Source organism: Pseudoliparis swirei, chromosome 2 (assembly GCF_029220125.1).
Source record: "Pseudoliparis swirei isolate HS2019 ecotype Mariana Trench chromosome 2, NWPU_hadal_v1, whole genome shotgun sequence".
Taxonomy (NCBI): domain Eukaryota; kingdom Metazoa; phylum Chordata; class Actinopteri; order Perciformes; family Liparidae; genus Pseudoliparis; species Pseudoliparis swirei.
In genome coordinates this window covers 17,084,367-17,103,263 of record NC_079389.1, presented here as the reverse complement: position 1 = coordinate 17,103,263, position 18,897 = coordinate 17,084,367, and the positions used below count along the sequence as shown (strand labels likewise).

Sequence of the window (18,897 nt, the reverse complement as noted above, 5' to 3'; positions counted from 1 at the left end):
AGAGTTGCCAGGTTTTGGTATTATGCTATTATTCTGAAATCTAACCGGAAGTTGTGTCGTAGGTTTCTTTCTAGCTTCATGCCTCTGTTATCACAACAGATCAGACTTGGCTGGAGAGAGAAGTGCGACTTCTTTACTTCGGAGCAAATTCTCTCCGTTTAGTTTCGTTCTCACGGCTTCTTCGAAATACTTTCTTCTTACCGGAGTTCGTCAACTTTGCCTTCAGGATGGTTAAAGTGTCTTTTAGCTCCGCTTTTGCTCAGAAAGCTGTGAAGAAGGACGCAGAAACTCTTATTCCCGAGGAGGACAAAGTGAGTAGAAAATGGCTGAGCTCGCGTTATGTTCGTCTCCAACTCGGGGGAAGAAGGCGCAGCTCATATTAACACAATGGTGTAGACAACTTCTCTTTAGATATAGTTTCACTGTTATTGTAAGTTAGACATTTAAAACAAAAGCAACTGCAATAATGTCCTTATTGTGTTATGGGGACGTTATTTAAGTTAGTGTTTGAGTAACTTCCTCATGGAGCATGTTATGCTTTTATTCTTTAAAAAAATATTATACTGTGTGTGTTTGACTCGTCGACTGACATTTTACATGATCACATTTATTTCTGTATATCCGCAAAAAACAATCTTCTGTTTTTGGCAAAATATTTTATTTTTTTGTATGATGATTCGAGAAAATGTCCGTAGTTTTTTTTATTCAAACTGTTTAAAATGCATCGTGGGTACATCCGTCTTTTTAGTTTTCACTGGGTTCAGTGGGAAATTTAAATAAACTAAACATGTTAAGAAGTGAGTTTTTTTTCTGAATCTGAAATCAGAAAGTGTTTTGTTTTATTAATAAATGGAAGAATCTTAATTGTTTTTGTTAGGTGTTAATTGCCTTTTTTTAAGTGGGTCAAACACCTACAGTCAGTTTCCATTATAAAGAAAGACTTTTTATCTTGTTGCTCCAAATTGCGTCACAAATGACATCGAACTAAACCCATGAATAATTTACTTGCAACAGGTACGTTTATCTGATCTTCTGCACATGCTCGTGCATTGGAAATGAAGAGTTTACACTGGACAGCAACGCTTCTGAGTTTTTCCAGAATCTGCTTGTTACCACAGACAAAGAGAAAGCTTCCTGTCACAAGTTGCCTTTGTCACATGAGTCCTATAGGGAAGTTGTGAGAGTTGTTGTCCGGGGTTAAATTGCTTGGGGTGAACTTGGGAAAACGTCAGTAAACATTTGCTGCAAAATGTGACAACTTTAGACTCTTTGAAAATGAGCTGTTGGTGTGACGGTTGTGTGAAAGTAGAGAGTCTGTGAGCACACTGTAACTCTGCAGACTAATTGGAAGATTAATCCATTTAACTCCAGATTAAAAACAGCTGACTGCCGAGGCTTGTTGTCTCTCTCTCTCTCTGGGTATAAAGTCCAGTTCAAACCTCTCCTGCGACTTCTTGTCTCCACCCAAGCTGTTTCTGTTTCAGCCTCTCAGAGGAAGTCTCAGCTCCGTTTTGCAGGTTTGAAAGACCAATAAATATAAGTGTAGAGAATGCAGTGGCTGTGCTTCTTCTATATAAAAGAGCTGATGTCTTCCTGTGTGGTTCTCGGGGCTGCAGACGGTGGTCGTCTGGGCTGGTTTCAGTATGACCGACTCTCATCTGGGCCACGGGGGTGTAATGTTTTCCTTCTGGGGGATTAGAGTGGGTGCAAACGCAGCAGTTTCTCTAAGATCTTCGTGCTGTTTTGGAGCGATTCTCCTGCTTTTGGATGGCGTGGCTCGGTTCAGAAACACGGAGACTTTGTTTCTATCTCTTTACTCCTGATGCATCTTTTATGTTACTTTTCTCATTAAAACATATTGATGACTGTGCCTAAAAGCATCAGATTTAAATCTATGCCAGGCGCCACTTCTCTTCATTGTGACGCAACGAATAATCTTAAATTACAGGGCGACGTTATCCGGTTATGTTTCATATTGCTTACAAGAATCTAGAAATGATTACAATGTCTTTTAGTTCCAGCTTCTCAATCGATCCGACGACCCAAAACATTTTAAAAGTTACAATTGGATGTTTACGGCATTTTTGGCTTGGAAAATTACAATTTGGTTTTTATTGTGATTTGATCCCTCAGCTCTTTTTGATTAATCAAATGTTGAGTCCAGAAAATGCAGAATCTTCGATTCAGAACTATTTTTGTTTTATTTCCGACATTGTGCTGATTCTGCTTGTTTACAGATCCAGTTATTACTGAGTTGAGCTCGATTAGAAACCGGATGGACTGGCCAGCTCTGGTTTCGTTTTGCCTTTTGAACTCTACGACCAAAGGCAAAAAAACAACTTATCTTTTGCTCAAAGGGTCTTTAAATTGTATTAACTGATTGAGAATGCAGGAGGAGAATAAGAAAATACTCACACTGGAGAAGCTGTTTTTAATTGCTAGATCAATATTGATTATTACGTGTTCCATTGATGACTCGTGTCAAGGCCTGATTGTACATTAAAATCGACTCTTTTCTCTTTCTCTCATGACGCCAGCTGAGTAAACGGGCGTTTTGTTGGAGCAGTGAAATGGTTGCTGATGGCGAGAGTCTGAGACGCCTGAACTATCAATGTGGGTTTTAAAGGAGCTGAAATTGTGGAGCCGGATATAGTCGGAGGCAGTGAATGCAGGAAGGAAGCTTTATTAAGATGTGTCGGCTGCTACAATGAATTGTGTTGCCTTCGTGGGTTTGTTGTTGTGTTTTTTACATATTAAATAACATTAGTGTGACTGTCTTGCTGCAGAACTGCCGCACTTCCTTCTAGTTTCAGCCGCTCAGGTTTAGCTGCTTTTTCTTTGTCTGAAAACAAATAATTGAAAATATATTTTATCGCTGTTTTCTGATGGTTCTTTGACATTATTGATTGTTCAGTTAATCATTGTTTGCAGCCCTAGTTAGCAGGATTGTTGCCTGTAAATATCTATTTCCTCGTGAATAATCCATATTATTGTTGATTTCCTTGCCAATATCTCCTCCATAGCGACGTATGAATCCTTGTCGCGTGTGTCACTTCTTGAGTCGGTCCCTTCGTATTGTCTTCAGTTCATGTTGGCAGATCTGTCCGGGCCTTTTTTATTGGAAGGTAGCACACACACACACGCGCACACACACCTCCCGTTGGTCCTGTTTTGTGTTGACAGTTGACGGTGGCTTCCTTTGGGTGACTGTGCAGATCTCAAACAGGACATATGGTGGTTGTGAATCTTCTTCAGGTCCTACAGCAACAATGAGTTTAATTTTTTGGACATGTCTTCAGTGCCCGAGCGTCCACGATGAGCCGCCATGTTGCCTTACACACTGAAATGTAATTTCTGTGTCGGGTTTGGTAATAATTGACCATTTAACCAGTAATCTTGACCAATTTAACCCTCAGGTAACCAGTTTTTTTTTTTTTTTTTTTTTTTTTTAACTGTCAGCAGAGCAACTTCTCTTTAAAATGAATAGCTGGTCCCCCTTAAAGGTGACCTTTTTAAAGGTCGCCTTCAGTGAGCCTGCGTCGCGCCGGTTGCTAACGCTTCACTCTAATCAGGAAGCGAGGACCATGCACGCAACACGGTGGCTGCTAACTCACGGACGGGTGAACTGGGGACTCGGTTGCCCGCTTTGCACAAATGGTTTTTAGAGAGATGTATTGAAGAGAAACGCGTGTAACCATGTTGGTAACATTTGGTACAAACTAAAAAAAACTACAACCAAAGTGATCAGTTGCATTCTTTTGCATTCATCTATTTGAGAAGGAACAGCCAATCGAGGAATAAGAGTTTTGTCGTTGCTACTTTCTGATATATTGGGATCACACTTCCTTTAAAAGTTTTGAATTGGCTGTTGAATTGACGTTTTCTTCTCTTTCCTCCTGTAATGGCTTTTTAAAGATTATTTTTATTTTTATTGTACAATTCTGACTAAATATTTGGAGGGGAAAAACTAAACTATTTAAACTTAGTTGATGTCCCCACAGTGTTGCATGACAGGAGGATACTGTTGAATTATGAAATGTGTAACTCCTCTTCGTTCTCTATTGACCAGCAACAGAGCAAATAAATATAGAGTCGGTGTGTTTTTCTTTTTTGGCCCTCTGCAGTTTACTAAGTGGTCAGATTTAACAGGATTTACTCTGATCCAATCCCAATGGTGCTGACCCGACACTAACCTTCTTTCTTTCTTGTGAATTTAAAAAAAAAAATTTGCTTGATTATACTCTGCATTTTTGTGCTCTCCAAACTAAAACGGGAACCTGTTCCACAATACATGTACACACATTTAACCCTCCGGTTACCTTTAGGGTCAATTTGACCCCATTCAATGTTTAATGTCGGTGTTCTTTCGGGTCAATTTGACCCCAGGCTGTTTTTCACTGTGTCAAACATATAAGAAATATCAACTTTTTTATATATTTAAAGGGCTGTTTAGATAGTCAACAAACAAACAAAGTACCTCACACTTAAACTTGGAAAACAATATTAATTCTAATAATTTTCCGGAGGTTTTAATTGCTGGGGTCAAATTGACTCCACGGGTAAAATATATCAGTAAATATAAAGGTAACAGGAGGGTTAAACATTGAATGGGGTCAAATTGACCCAAAGGTAACAGGAGGGTTAAATGCTTCCAGTTTCGTTCACAAATGACTGATTTCTTGTAATCCTCCTGATCTTTGTCTCTTTCTGTCCATTTTAAACGGTCACTCCTGGTTAATTCGTTGCCCGGCCTTTTGTTCTCCACGTTCCAAACAAACTCTTCATGCAAGATAACGTGTCTTTGTAAAGGGGGCCTCCTCCGCCCCCGATGCATGGAAGACCACGGTCCTCTCGGCCACCTGACTGGACCCGATCAGGCTCGTGTGGCAGGAGGTTCTAAACTTTCTAACGGTAATGTCGATACATGGCGACATGACGGGATTACAGCCCACATTTCTTCCCGAGCGACTCGTTGGTGTGTGTCCTTCGATTGTCGTCTGCGGCATGCAGACGGCTCGACGAAGATTATGGTTTAATCGGTCCGAGAGACTTAGCGGCCTCCTACAGGGGCGGCGACTGCTAAAACTCAAGAAGAGAGAAGATTAACCAACCAGGCAGATATACCCCCCCCCCCCCCCCCACACACACACACACACACACACACTCACTCGTTCCCAGACCCTTCACCCAGTGTAGACCTGCTACGATGCAGAGAATCAGATTGACAGAAACCACATATGTGGCTGCAACTATTTTGATGATTGAATAATTGTTTCAGTCCACTTTACGTTATATATTTGGGTTTTAGATCGTTGTCGGAACACAGAAGACGCGTACATAACGTGGGATATTTTATAATCGTTAGTTGCAGCTTATTTCCTCAGTTAGCTCGGTGCCGCTTTACTTGAAACGACTCTTGTCGTTTAGTTTCAGTGATTTGCTTCCTGCTCTGGTCATTTTACATATTTGGTTTATTACCTTCGCATTGAAAATGCGGAAGGTTATTTATTGATCGCCATTTATTTATTTATTTGTATGCGTGTTATTCGCATAACACAAAAAGTATTAAACCGAATTGCATGAAATTTGGTGAGATGATTGGTTATTATCCGGGGACCATTTGATTAGATTTTGGGATCAATTGGGTCAAAGGTTATTTTGTGTGTGATGTTGCTCAGATCTGCACAAGATAATCACAGGAACTCCTGCGGTTGATCTCCACGATCGTTGGTGGAAACATTTTGACGGCAGCCACGTAGTGAGCGAGCGTGGCTCCGTCTGCCTGACCTGCTCGGGGTCTTTTCTGGTTCGGTTTAGAACGCGGTCTTCGGTGTGTATCGGATGGAGTTTCGGGGAAACCGAACCCGCGTCCTGGACACCGATGCTCACCTGTCGCCGCAGAGACGGAAACACGAGCTGCTCAGGTGAGACCACGCTCGGAACACTGCAGGCTTATCCGCTTCAGATATCTACCGGAGGCCCGGGCGACGTAGAGGCCCAGGGGCAGCGGTCGTGTATTTACACAAAGCACAACTCAAAACAGTGAAAACGTGCCTGAATAACATTTGTCACTGTTTTGAGTTGTGCTTTTTAGCCACAATGTTATTGACATCCATATATTTACTATGATTGTCTTTGATTTCACCCAAATAAAAAAACGTTTATTCTACCGGGTCTGGATTTTTGTCAACGACAATAAAAAAAGAATAACCACATTGTGTAAATACGCGACTACATTCCCTGATTTTCTTCAATACATCGCTCAGTCGTCCTGTGAATATCTTTAGCGGCAAAGTCTGCAGCGTTCTGAGCGTCGTCTCACCTGAGAGCAGCGTGCGTTTCTATATATAGAAGAATATTGAGAAGAAGTTATATAAAATGTAATTAACTGGAAAATGTTTGTCTGCTGTGGCTGACTTAATGTGGTGTCTGGTTGGTTCATCACACACACACACACACACAAAGGCAGTCATTGATCGCTGTCGTAGCTCGACTGTGATTTGAATGCAGCCCAGATAAACCAGCGGCCTCCATCCTCACCACAGCGCACACAAACTGGGGATTTCTGCTCCGAAGTGAGAGTCCGCCAACAGTCGACATCAGAGTAGAGACAAATATTCATAACCGAGCTGGACGGACGGTTTTGAGAACAGAAAAAGGACGGGATCCGTTCCAGGCAGTTTGTTTGTGTTTATTTAGACACGGAAGGCTGAATGACGGGGAATCGTTTCCCGTCATACCTGCTCTTACGACAGGCCTCAAAGTCGGTTGTAAAATCTAAGCTGCTGCCAGTTTCTCCCATCTGATGATTTGATGAACTTCTTTTTCACCTGATCGTAAAATAATTACCTTTGGCTTTTGGACTGTCGCTGGATAATTGACGTTGGGCTCTTTAATCACTAAGTGAAGCACTTCGTGGCTCATCTGCAGAATTAAAATGTGCTGCCTAATCTACATCGTTATGAACCGTCAAAATGTTTACGCGGGAACATTATTTTACTTTTACAAATCGTCAAGTTGGCTTGAAAAGATGTTGACGAGAATATAGAAAGAAGAAGAAAAAAACTAATTTAAGCGATTAATAAAAATAAACATCTCTGGTTTTAAGCTTCTCCAAGTCTAGACTTTTCTGCTTTATATTTATTAAATATATTGATGTTTTGGACACAACAAGACCTATTGAAAAAAATTCATTTCTTTTTTAAGCAATTAAATTTTTTAAAATCAGAAATGGAAGTAATCTTTAGCTGAAGCCTTATCATCCACCCTTGTGCGTACACGTGTGTGTAAGTTATGAAATGGCGGTCTCAAGGCCTATCGGGTCTTGTCGGTGAAGCTTTAGGAGACTGTTGTGAAACGGGAAGTTCACGGCATCAGAACCAGGACTCTCTTGTTCTTTGAAGTACGAACGTGAGGAAACATCCTGTGTTGCAACAGTTTGAAGTCGTTTGCCTTGCGGTCCAACAAGACGCTCTTAAAATTCAAAGGCTTGACCCGTTGACCGCTCAGTAAACTGAGCAGATCAGACTATCACGACGTGGTGAGGAAATACAATAATGAAGAAGAGAAGTCCAGTTTGAGCAACAGATGAATGAGTTATTTTGCCTTCATTTCCTCTCTTTTCTTTCTTGTGACTGATTCCCACAAACATCCTCTCGGCAGCGATGGCCGGAGCTTTACAGCCTCAGGAAATGTTTTCCTGTTGGTGCCCGTCGGACACACTCCATCTGACACCACCGCGCTGGCTGCTCTGCACATCCCTCTTCAAAGGGTTCACCCTCACTTCCTCTCCCCAAACGCACTTCCTTTGATTCCTCTTTTCTAAGCGTTCCTTCTCATTTTATCACCTGCCAGAAGAAGAAAAAAACCGTTAGACAACATTTGGAGTCTTTTGCACTCCATAAATTGCGGTGACGTCCGTTTCTTTTTTTTCCGTTCTTTTTTCTTTTTTCTTAACCCTCCTGTTACCTTAGGGTCAATTTGACCCCATTCAATGTTTAACCCTCCTGTTACCTTTATATTTACTGACATGTTACCCTCGGGGTCAATTTGACCCCAGCAATTAAAACCTCCAGAAAATTATTAGAATTAATATTGTTTTCCAAGTTTAAGTGTGAGGTACTTTATGTTTGTTTGTTGACTACCTAAATAGCCCTTTAAATATATAAAAAAGTTGATATTTCTTATATGTTTGACACAGTGAAAAACAGCCTGTGGTCAAATTGACCCGAAAGAACACCGACATTAAACATTGAATGGGGTCAAATTGACCCGAAGGTAACAGGAGGGTTAAGCTGCCCGCCTGCTGATTTTTGTTTCCGGTGTTTTGGAGATGCTGACTCATTTCCAAAATGTATCGAAGTTCTTATTTGATTGTTAAATCGAAGGTGGACTTTCTGCTCTTGTCAGAAAATATGTTTTATGAAGACTGCAACAGAATATCCACCGAGGACAGACCGGCTTCTGAAAATGGTAGAATAATGATGTATTGCTTATTATTTAGGTTGTTTTAAATTCATTACAGTATGAAACACTCACTTTTTACAGTGACTGATTTTTAAATGAGAAACCTCAGTTTGTATATCTGACTGCAAATATTTCACTCTAAAAGTAAATAACATTGTAATTGTACAATGTTTGTAAAGCTGTTCCTTCAAGGTGTTTATAAAGTGTGGCATTCACTTCTGGGAAGTGGCATTCTGGGAAACGTATAGAGTTGATCCTTTAGTTTAAGTAGCTCATCGTACAAATATCTCTGGTTTCTCTCTTTCAGAGGTAAAGTTCGCTGCTTTTCTGTTTATCAGAATACATTCTTAATTAGGGTTGGGTACCGAAACCCGGTGCCAATGTGGTACCGGTTCCAATACAACCGGTATTACCCGGACCGAAACGCAACGCACATTTCGGTGCTTCTTTCCGGTGCCTGAGCCGATTGAAATTGAAAAAAACTATTGTTGTGAACTTCTCAGGTGACTCCGCCCTGTCAGCAGGTTACGAGCCTGTCATTTAAGTTTGACAGCGGAGGCGTGGCCGTGTGTGACGGCGTGAACCCGTGTCGAGCACACCGGCGTCAGGCTGGACGCGATGGGGAGACCGTCACCGGTCCCCCTGAACACGTGGAGACTGATTATGACGAGCAGCCTCAACTCAGATTAGAACCGTATCGTTTATCGCAAGTCTTGCATTCATAAAAGTAGGCCAAGAAATAATAAATTAGCCATTATAACCATGCTTAAGCTAGCTCGTAGCTAGCGCGAGCTACGAGCGTGACAGTCTGTCAGCAGATGTGTTGATGTACAGCGGTCCCGGCTGTATACCCGGTGTTACCGGGAATATAATGATGGAGGAATAAAGACCGTGGGGCGTCACTTTGTTTCAGTGTAACTCTCGCTGTCAGAAGCAAAACTTTATTTGTCACATGTCATCTTCAGTAGCTCTGATTGGTTGTTCTCTTTGCCCATCAACACAGTGACAGGATTAACCCTATAAGGTCTGCACATGACAATACATATCACCTCATATAATGGAGAACATATATTGTGTTTGTTAACAGTCTGATATCCGTTGTGTGTCAGTGCTCCATGATAACGGCTTCTACAGGGAATATGGCCAAAGAGGTTTTTAATGTCCTCATTGTGCGTTTAAAAAAAAAAGTATCGGTTCAGGCACCGTTTAGGCACCGGTATCGTTTTAAAAGTACAGGTTTAGCACCGGTATCGGAAAAAACCCAAACGATACCCATCCCTATTCTTAATACGTGACGGTTTTGGAGTGTCTGAAAAAACAGACATTAAAAAATGCTCTGAGTTTGTGTTTAAAAAATAAAAAAAATGTATACTCATTCATTGGTTAATTTAAATATTTTTTCTTTTGATGTTGTGAAGGGGGCTTTCACAGGCCAACGTTTTACATTAAAAAGAACTAAATCCCCAAAAAAGTGAAACAAATGTATCAATTTCGAATTCCGACTAACCTATGACTTGTAAATCCGTGATTCGTATTTAACAAAGTTTTCCAGAGACCCACTTGAGTACATTCAGGAGAATTGTGTGTGTGTTGAAAATAAACGGCACCTTTTAGTCGGTGTTCCTGTAGGGAAACCACGGGTTGTGTTTCAGGCATTACTTCAGCTGGAAAGAGGAGATGGTCGTCACAGGAAGTCGCTCCACACGCGCGAACGATTCCTGGCTGTTTCTCCTCAGACGAGGCTTCTCCCAGAGGTTTTTCATTTGTTAGCGGCAGGAGACGAGTCGGGTCTTGTTGTTGTTCTTTATCCGCCCGAAGTCCACCGGCTGAGGTTGGGCTGATGATGATGGGCCCGGTTCCTTCAGCACCGTTGAATATTTGGCCGACGATCCTTCTTTCCATTCGGCTCGGCTCAAATTCTCACGTTTCTCAGACGAGATCAAACGCACAACACAGCGATTTTAGTTTTCAGGGTTTCCCACGACCCCATTTCCATGGAAATAAAACGGGAAAAGATTCTCAGATGCATCAATTTTGTTTTTTATTGCAGCTATTAAATATGTTGCCGTACTTATTAACGTTTAGTCACACTTTAGTATACACACACACACGTGTCGTGTTGCAATTCTTTTTGTTAACGCACTCTTGTGTACACTTTACTTACTTGCACAGTCACAAAGATTTCCAAAACATGTATATTAAAATAATTGAAGGCAGAATAGGGAGAGGCAAAGGAGTAGAAAAATAGGCACGTGTTATGGGCTTTCTTCCATGTGTACTTGTAATAAGGGAGTAGTGAAGTAACCAAGGGTGCTTAACCCTCCTGTTACCTTTAGGGTCATTTTGACCCCATTCAATGTTTAACGTCGGTGTTCTTTCGGGTCAATTTGACCCCAGGCTGTTTTTCACTGTCAAACATATAAGAAATATCAACTTTTTTATATATTTAAAGGGCTATTTAGGTATTCAACAAACAAACATAAAGTACCTCAGACTTAAACTTGGAAGACAATATTAATTCTAATAATTTTCTGGAGGTTTTAATTGCTGGGGTCAAATTGACCCCGAGGGTAAAATATGTCAGTAAATATAAAGGCAACAGGAGGGTTGAACATTGAATGGGGTCAAATTGACCCTAAGGTAACAGGAGGGTTAACTAGCACTATTGGTTTTATTGGTCTAATTTATTTTACCTACGGCCACTTAAAAAGCACGATGTCACCAGATTGATGGAGGTGGCGTGTTCTTAAGGTTGTTTTTGTTCCCATTTAATGTTGCAACATTATTTCATAATCAAACCGCGTGATGATCCCCAGCCTTCTTCTTCTCTCCCGTAGGATGCGGAGGCCGCTCTGCTGGTGCGTCACCAGTCTCGGGCCTGGTGCTGGTGCATGTGCCTGGGCCTCGCCCTCATGCTGTCGGGGGTGGTGGTCGGAGGTGCCTACCTGTACCGCTACTACATCGTGGAGGTGAGCTACAAGCCCCAACAAGGGTGGGAAGAAGAGGTAAATTAAATGATAATCGATTATCACATAATCAGTGAAGGATTTAAAGGCAGAGCTTTAAAATGTGCTCATCGCCCCTCAGGGCCGAGGAGGAGTTAACCACTTAAAAGTTTGGTAACAAGGCTTAGGGTAAATGGCCACAAAAGCAAATCATGTGTGCAATAAATCACAATCAAATGAAACCTGAAAGTAAAAGAAGAATCATCTGATAAAGTATTTATTCGGGGTTGTAGTCCACGATCCAACACATCAAGATCACGAGCGTGGCGTGTTGATCCCACATTGCTGGAGAAAATGTGAATCGACAGTTTCGACACAATCGACAGGTTGAAGCAAGTGCAACTGCAGTGAGCTGTTTTTATGTCGAGCGTTAACTCCACCTCCTCGGGCCGGTTTCATAACGGTGTGAATGATAAACAGATTCCTGGAGATTAATAACTGCAGCAAAGTGGAAGCAGCCAAACTAGGAACTGAACAGGAAATGCAGCTGTGAGTCTTCATGATGCGACTCTGCATGCGTTCCCTGTCAACGCTTCAGCTAAAGGAGGAAGTACTGTGGAGTTCTAGTATTATGTCCAGGTTATTTTGGTCTCTTCTACAGCACACCTATAATTCCACAGCCACACAAGCAGACGCCCCAGGCTGTAATCTTCATCGTACGTCGACCAATGAAAAGTGTGTCTTGCGGTGCAGAAGCCGTTTCAGGTGTGAGCTTGTCAGACTTAAAAAACGATTCAGAGTTGAGAGACAGCAGCTGAAAGATCGTCTTGTTATTATCGTTTTATCATGACTCAAAATAAATTGCCCCGTAGCAATTTACAATTTAGAGCTTACGAAACCCTGGGTTCGGAGAAGGATCCACAATAACAAATCTAATGGGTAAAAAGGAAGAAACGGAAGGATGATAGAAGGGAGACAAAGATGGTGTAAAGGGACGAGGTCGGGAAACGTCCCGGTGCGACGACCCGCTTCGCTGCCATGACGACTCGTAGGAGACGGACTCAAGGACCGTGTTCACTCAGAGGGAGGAGAGACGAGGACGAAGGCCCAGATACCACATGGAGACCACATGAACTGTGATTGGTCAGCTTGTGTGTGTCCCCCGCCTCCCAGTTTCTACTCCCAGAATTGGTTGAGAGTAAAGACAACATTAAAGAATAAAAAGACTGTTGTCTTCCTCGCACTGAAACACGTCTAGTGAAGACATTTCCACTGCAAACGGAATATAACGGGAGATATTTGAGATTCAGCCACCTTTGCATGATTGTCAATTTGTTGAACAGAAACTCAGAAACAGACTCTCCGCTTATTTATAATCTTTCCTTTTTTTAAATTCTATCTGTACTGATTTTATTCAATTGAAATCCTAAAATGTTTGATCACGCTCAAGTATTTAGAGACTTCTGTTCTGTATAAATAAAGTGTTATTGCCCCAACACTCAAAAATGCTGCCATGAATCAGACAGTCGGGGGTGAAGGTGTCACCCGTTTTTAACCGCCATAAGAAATGTCTTTTACAGTTTAAAGCCTTAATTCAACACGTTTACATGCATTCATATCTACTGCAGGAATACACTCGCATAAGAGGCGTTTTACTAATATTCTCTCTCTTTTCGTGCTCCTCTTGTCCCTGCAGGATGGTCGGGTGTTTGTGTGCGGCATGAACTACCGCGAGGAAGACTTCATGATCCAGGTGGAAGAGGAGGTACGGAGCTGCTCTTCATCACGATCTCTTCCTGCTGCTCATCAGATGTTTGTGTTCAGTTCGTCTGTAATAATAATCACAGACTGAGCAACTGGTTGATGACCTAAGTGGCTTCAGCCTGCAGTGGACTCACAGTAGTCGTATAAACTGTGTATAACCAGAGTTGTGGTTGAGCTCTACGCACAAAGACCACGCAGTTTAGTTTCAACTTCAATTCCTTGTTTTCCTTCTCATTCCATTTTCAAACTGTTTGCTTTACAGTTGTAGATTTTGCTTGTGTTTTTCATTGTTTCTCCTTCATTTCCACACCATATTAAATTATGTTGGCAATCTTGCAATGTAAAACTTAAAATATAAAATAAAAAATTGGCAGGGATTAATCGTTTAGAAACAGGGGGATCAGCAGCGACTTGGGACATGTATTTATAGTCGGTGACTATATTCACATACAAAAACAGTTTTGCGCCCTGATTCCAAAAATGCTGGTTACATGTCGCGCATACGGCGATCTACTGTAACCGGTGGCCGGTTAGTTTGTCCGTTGGAACACAGCCTCCCACTTTTATTCCTTCAACCACCGTTGTCGGCGTTGCGATACGCCGGAAAAAATGCTGGCCATAAATCGAGTTCAGGCACGTCTTTTTTTAAAGTTGAAATCCTTCAGAAAGAGAACAATGGCGACAGTCGCCAAATAACCGCCTGTGAGTTAATGAACTGGCTGAATTGATTCGTAGGCTGAGGTAGAGCTGCCAAACCAGTCCCTGCGGCAGATGGAGAGGGTCCGGGTGCTGCAGAGGGAGCAGGTGGAGCTCATCAGCGTCCCCGTGCCCGAGTTCGGCGACGGAGACCCAGCTGACATCGTCCACGACTTCCAGCGGGTGAGACTCTCGCAGCCGCTCATCGGCGATCCACTGCTGCTTCCTGGGAGCGATAACGACTTAAGATTAGGATATCTGGTGATAAACTGATTGATCGTCAACAGACCAGATGTTGAGTCAATTATATTGTAATCTTATGAAAAGTGGATCCGAGCCTCTGAGATGACAGTTAGATCCTTAAGGCGTATACTGCAGTGCAACTGTAGTAGTCGGTATGTTTGTCTTCTGTTTCAGAGGTTGACCGCCTACCTTGATCTGAGTCTGAACAAGTGCTACGTCATCGCGCTCAACACCTCCATCGTCATGCCCCCCAAAGACTTCTTGGAGCTGCTCAGCAACGTCGAGGTGACTTGAACCCGCCAAAATAAAGTTTCACCTTAAATCCAGACATCACGGCGTTGTCCTGACCGCAAGTCATGAAGACGTCCGTTTCCATAATATTCGTCTCTTTGACGGATTTAAAGTTGAAGCTTCGAAATGTATTTGCATTAATCGGGTTTAACGGAATAATTCAACACTCATTCGCCTTCTTGCAGAGCGTGAAATGAGAAGATCATCACCCGGCTCGCTGTTTCCCAGAGTTGCTGCCTGTCGGGCCATATTTAACCGGCCTGTCGGGCATAGAATGTGCATTTTAGGGTTGTTGGTGGTTATGTTCTCATTATCATCATTTGTCCTCCCCTTGCCCAGGCCGGCACCTACCTGCCTCAGTCTTACCTGCTCCGCGAGGAGATGATTGTGACGGAGCGCCTGCAGCACGTCGACCAGCTCGGCTACTTCATCTACAACCTCTGCCGCGGAAAAGACACCTTCAAGCTGCAGCGCAGAGACAGGATTCTGGGTAGGAACAAGAAGCCGTTCGGGCCTTCTCCTCATTTACGACGACTCGTCGTTACTCTCAAAGTCAATCGGCTGCTGAAGATGGTTTACACACAGTTAGGAAACGGGAGTCAATGGTATCAATACATCCTTTAGCTGCGTGAACTTTTAAGTCCTGTTAACAACTGAGCTAAAACCAGCTCAAGCTGGAATTCTGCTTCTCCGGGCTGCACCTGAGCGATCGTACTCTGCTGTCGTTGAGACACGAGGTCATACGTGTTTCTGTTATACGTGTCCAGATGCGGGGGTTGAATGTACGTATTCACCAGGAATCAGTTCCACAGTTCCCAAAGACGAAAGCCGGAAACAAAAATGCCGTTGACCCTGTCGAAAGAGTAAACAAATCCCCAAATAATGTTGACTTGTCAACGGAAATGGACGAGACAATGACCAGACGGCGACGATACGTAGAGACTTGGAGAGGAATTTGGTTCATTTTGTGTTGCAGCCCTCGTGGAGGAGTGTGCGGCTGAGTGCACGGTTACAATTCAGTTTAATGGGAATACTTTTCATCATAACACGAGATGTGTATTTTCCCATATTTAAGTTCAGTATTAAAAGGTAAGATATGTACATATATTCCAATATCCAGAGCTGAACTTCTCTCTGATTTGCCTGTGCAATCCGAATCCGTAGCACGCACAACAGCCTGAACACATCTGGATACTTTAAGCTGAGGTTTATCTTCGCTGTCCGTGGAGCTTCATGGGGAATCTAACCGGTGACCTTCTGTTTGTCTTGCAGGTATGCAGAAGCGTGAAGCTTTGAACTGCCACAAGATTCGTCACTTCGAGAACAAGTTTGTGGTGGAGACTCTTATCTGTGAGGCTTAAAGAGTCCGTGTCGCCTCACAGCTGCTCTTAAAGTCACTGGTGTGCAGAGAGATCTGTTTTTTTGTTTTGTTTTTAAACCCACCTGTTTTTTATTTTTATTTTTTTTCTCTTTTTTTTCTGTCCTTTTACTTCAGGTAGTTTGACTGGTTGAGAGGAGTGAAATGTGAAGCTCTTTGGTAAAAAATATTCATTGATTGTGAGTTAAAAACAAGAAAAAGGAAGAAAAAAAAGTCAGTCACTCTTCTGTACTGGGATCTTCTTGGAATGTTTTTCATAAATAACTAGTTAAAAGACAGCTGATTATGAAATAGTAAATTATTGTAATCAAAAATAAATGCAATTATTAGCATAACCACGTATTTCAGTAGACGAGGGTGAGCATCGTTTGCCTTTCTTCAGTACAAACATATTAAGTTTCGAGAGAGAAGGCGACTTTCTGAACTCATCCTAGTTGTCGAAGCTGATCAGTCCAGGGAGACTTTTCTAGCTTTTAGTATTTTGTCTGCTGTAGCTATTAATTCACTGCATCTGTTCTTTCTTAACTGGAAAACGATCATAAAATAAGAGTGTGAATACATGCTTCTCTTTTTAAGCTTTAATTATGAGTTTGCATTGAGTAGAAATGAGAGAATAAGATTCACAGCAGGGAGTTCAAACACACTCTTATGTTAAAATCTTTTTTCTAAAGGGTTGTCTGTCTTTTTTTTTTGAATGTAATTTGTTGTTGTTGGGATAACTCTTCTTGTACTAATTTGTGTATATAATCTCTTTAAAGATGCAAACAGACCAACACAATAAACAAAATAGAAAAAACAAGCAGCGCTCTCGTTTCGTTCATTAAGTCCTCGTGAAGCTGCCGCTGTCCTCTGCATGAATCACACTTTAACGTTTTGACTTATCAAACAGTTTGGAGTCTGCCACGGAGATCTTTTAGTCTGGATGTAACACTGATTTAGATTTAAGAAACATGACTTGAATTTCAAATCACTTTTTCGACGAGCATCGAGAAAGTTGAGTGCTCAGAAAACAAAATGTATCAAACTCAACTATTTTTGTAGGTATTTTACTCGTATTTGATAATGGTAACTTGTACTTTAATATTGTCCCCTTTCTTCACTATATTTTCCTGAATTTGACATAGAAATATGATGAGTATAGAATATAATACATTTTAAAGAATAAACATGGGGTTCTTTATCTTATGTGTTTATGTCTCGTCATGTTTCAGATGTCGTGAGTCCTCATCAGTTCCACCAAAGCGTGTCTCAAATGGTTTCATTTATTTTCGTTGCTGGATGAATATTTTATATTTTCATTGAACTCACTTACGCTTCATTTTGTAGGCAGGCCTTTTTGCTTTTACTACGGTATTTGTACCATGTTGTATTAGGACACACTGTTTACAGTGTTGTCATACAGGATGAATATTACTGTGTCTTGTTTATTTGTACGCAGTGACTCTACTATGTGACCGTGTGTCTGCCGCCGTCACCTCGGAGGACTGACCCCAGATCAGCTGCCACAGCCAGGCTCTTGTCATTTGATCGCAGTGAAAATGTGTTCTTGATTGAAGCACTAATCGGAGGGACCTCGCCCAGGGGGATCATGGGAAATGAGCCAGGTGGTGAGAGGTGGCGTGTCACCTTGAAGGATCAGAGAGACGTGGTCATGTAACTACAGACGTTAATAACCGCTGCAGCCCGTCTCTTCATCGGCTCTTCGCTAAAAACATGTTAATAGCATTTTGTTATACTGAACTAAGATGCAAGTACATTTACATAAGTTCTGTTTTTAGTTAAGTATTGAAATGTTATGCTACTTCTATATTGATCTGATAGCTGTATAGTTTCTGGTACCTTTGCTGATTAAGAGTTTCATCCAAACATGATAATTTTGCAGAATATGAAGAATTAAAAACAAAACTTTAAAAAAATGTTTTACTTGTAATTAAGTTTTTTTTTTAAATGATTTTTCTTCCGCAGTTGCACTAATCAACATTATCAGACTGAAATATCTCGAAGACCATTCAATGGGTCTTCTTTAAATTGTGTTTGGATATTCATGGTCTCCAGAGGACGAATCCTACTGAATGTGGTGATGCTCTGACTTGTCATGTAGAACCAGCAGCATCATTTATCATTTTAATGTTCTTAATTGTTGTATATAGCTCAGGAACATGATCACAAACATACCAAACAATGGCACAAAACAGAAAGTAAAACAAATAATACTTAAACAAATGAAGAGAATTCTTCATTAAGGCACCTATTTACAAATTACTTTTGGCTTATCCGATTGCAATAACATGTATTTAAACATAGATGGGTATTTTAAATAATACAATAAATTTGATAATCCTGGTATCCTCTGACTTTTAATCGATAACACCATGCTAACAACTTCAACTTTGGGGAAGGGAAAACTAGTTGGATAAACTTAAGACCTCAAGTTAAATTGTTTTGATGTCTTTGAATGATGTACTTTTGAGGGCAACCTTTAATTTAGAAATGGTCTATCAAATTCACATATGTATGTTCAGATGTAGTTAGCCTAGCTTAGCACAACTAATAATGTATTAAGGGAAATATTCACTAAATGCTTACACTACATTTCCAACACTCTTTCAGATAGAGTAACATACTGGACACCATGAATAACTTCTCACACACACACACCATGGATTCCTGGCATGTCTTTCTGGGGTGTGATTGCTAAAATGTGACAACGGCAACATGATCTGTAAACCTCTGCTGCCAAACTTGGTATTTAAATCAGGATCTTGTCTTTACAGCACATGTGAAGCCTCTGGTTCTGATTACAGAGAGGCACGTGAGCGACGACTGCAGATAGTGACAGATCTCGGTTCTCTGAGGGGAAAGGGTGGAACAAAATTTAAAGGGTATTAGCGTGCAGAAGAATTTCTCCCACCAAGGCCAGCCTTTATGTCACTGAATCCCATCTTCTCAAATGTAAGGGCCCCTTACGGGGCACTTCATCGCCTGTTCTCCATTTAAGGCCGACACAGTTCACTCCAACTTTGTACTGATTAATATCTGTGTCATCTCTGCACGCATGTGTGTGTTTGAGTAGTTGGCTTGTTTTCATCAAAGCAACTCAGAAAACATGTTATA

The 18,897-nt window shown here is 41.5% G+C and overlaps 1 protein-coding gene across 2 annotated transcripts; it reads left to right on the top strand.

Moving 5' to 3' along the window:
* Nucleotides 1–103: 103 nt before the first annotated feature.
* On the top strand, nucleotides 104–16,582 carry LOC130201419 (integral membrane protein 2B-like). 2 transcript variants are annotated; one of them, XM_056426430.1, is made up of 7 exons: nucleotides 104–311; nucleotides 11,304–11,471; nucleotides 13,108–13,176; nucleotides 13,911–14,054; nucleotides 14,289–14,399; nucleotides 14,745–14,895; nucleotides 15,678–16,582. In XM_056426430.1, the coding sequence occupies exons 1-7, from the start codon at nucleotides 228–230 to the stop codon at nucleotides 15,764–15,766; spliced, it is 816 nt and encodes a 271-aa protein (XP_056282405.1). In that variant the 5' UTR covers nucleotides 104–227; the 3' UTR covers nucleotides 15,767–16,582. The 2 variants fall into 2 exon arrangements, with proteins under 2 accessions (XP_056282405.1, XP_056282397.1); XM_056426422.1 differs by having other exon boundaries at nucleotides 139–311; nucleotides 11,304–11,435.
* Nucleotides 16,583–18,897: the final 2,315 nt, after the last annotated feature.

Bases quoted from the DNA above. Each gene is read 5' to 3' on its own strand.
- LOC130201419 (XM_056426430.1), top strand. From the start codon at position 228: ATGGTTAAAGTGTCTTTTAGCTCCGCTTTTGCTCAGAAAGCTGTGAAG. The intron at 312-11,303 runs GTGAGTAGAAAA...TCTCTCCCGTAG, and splicing joins TTATTCCCGAGGAGGACAAA to GATGCGGAGGCCGCTCTGCT. The intron at 14,055-14,288 runs GTGAGACTCTCG...CTTCTGTTTCAG, and splicing joins TCGTCCACGACTTCCAGCGG to AGGTTGACCGCCTACCTTGA.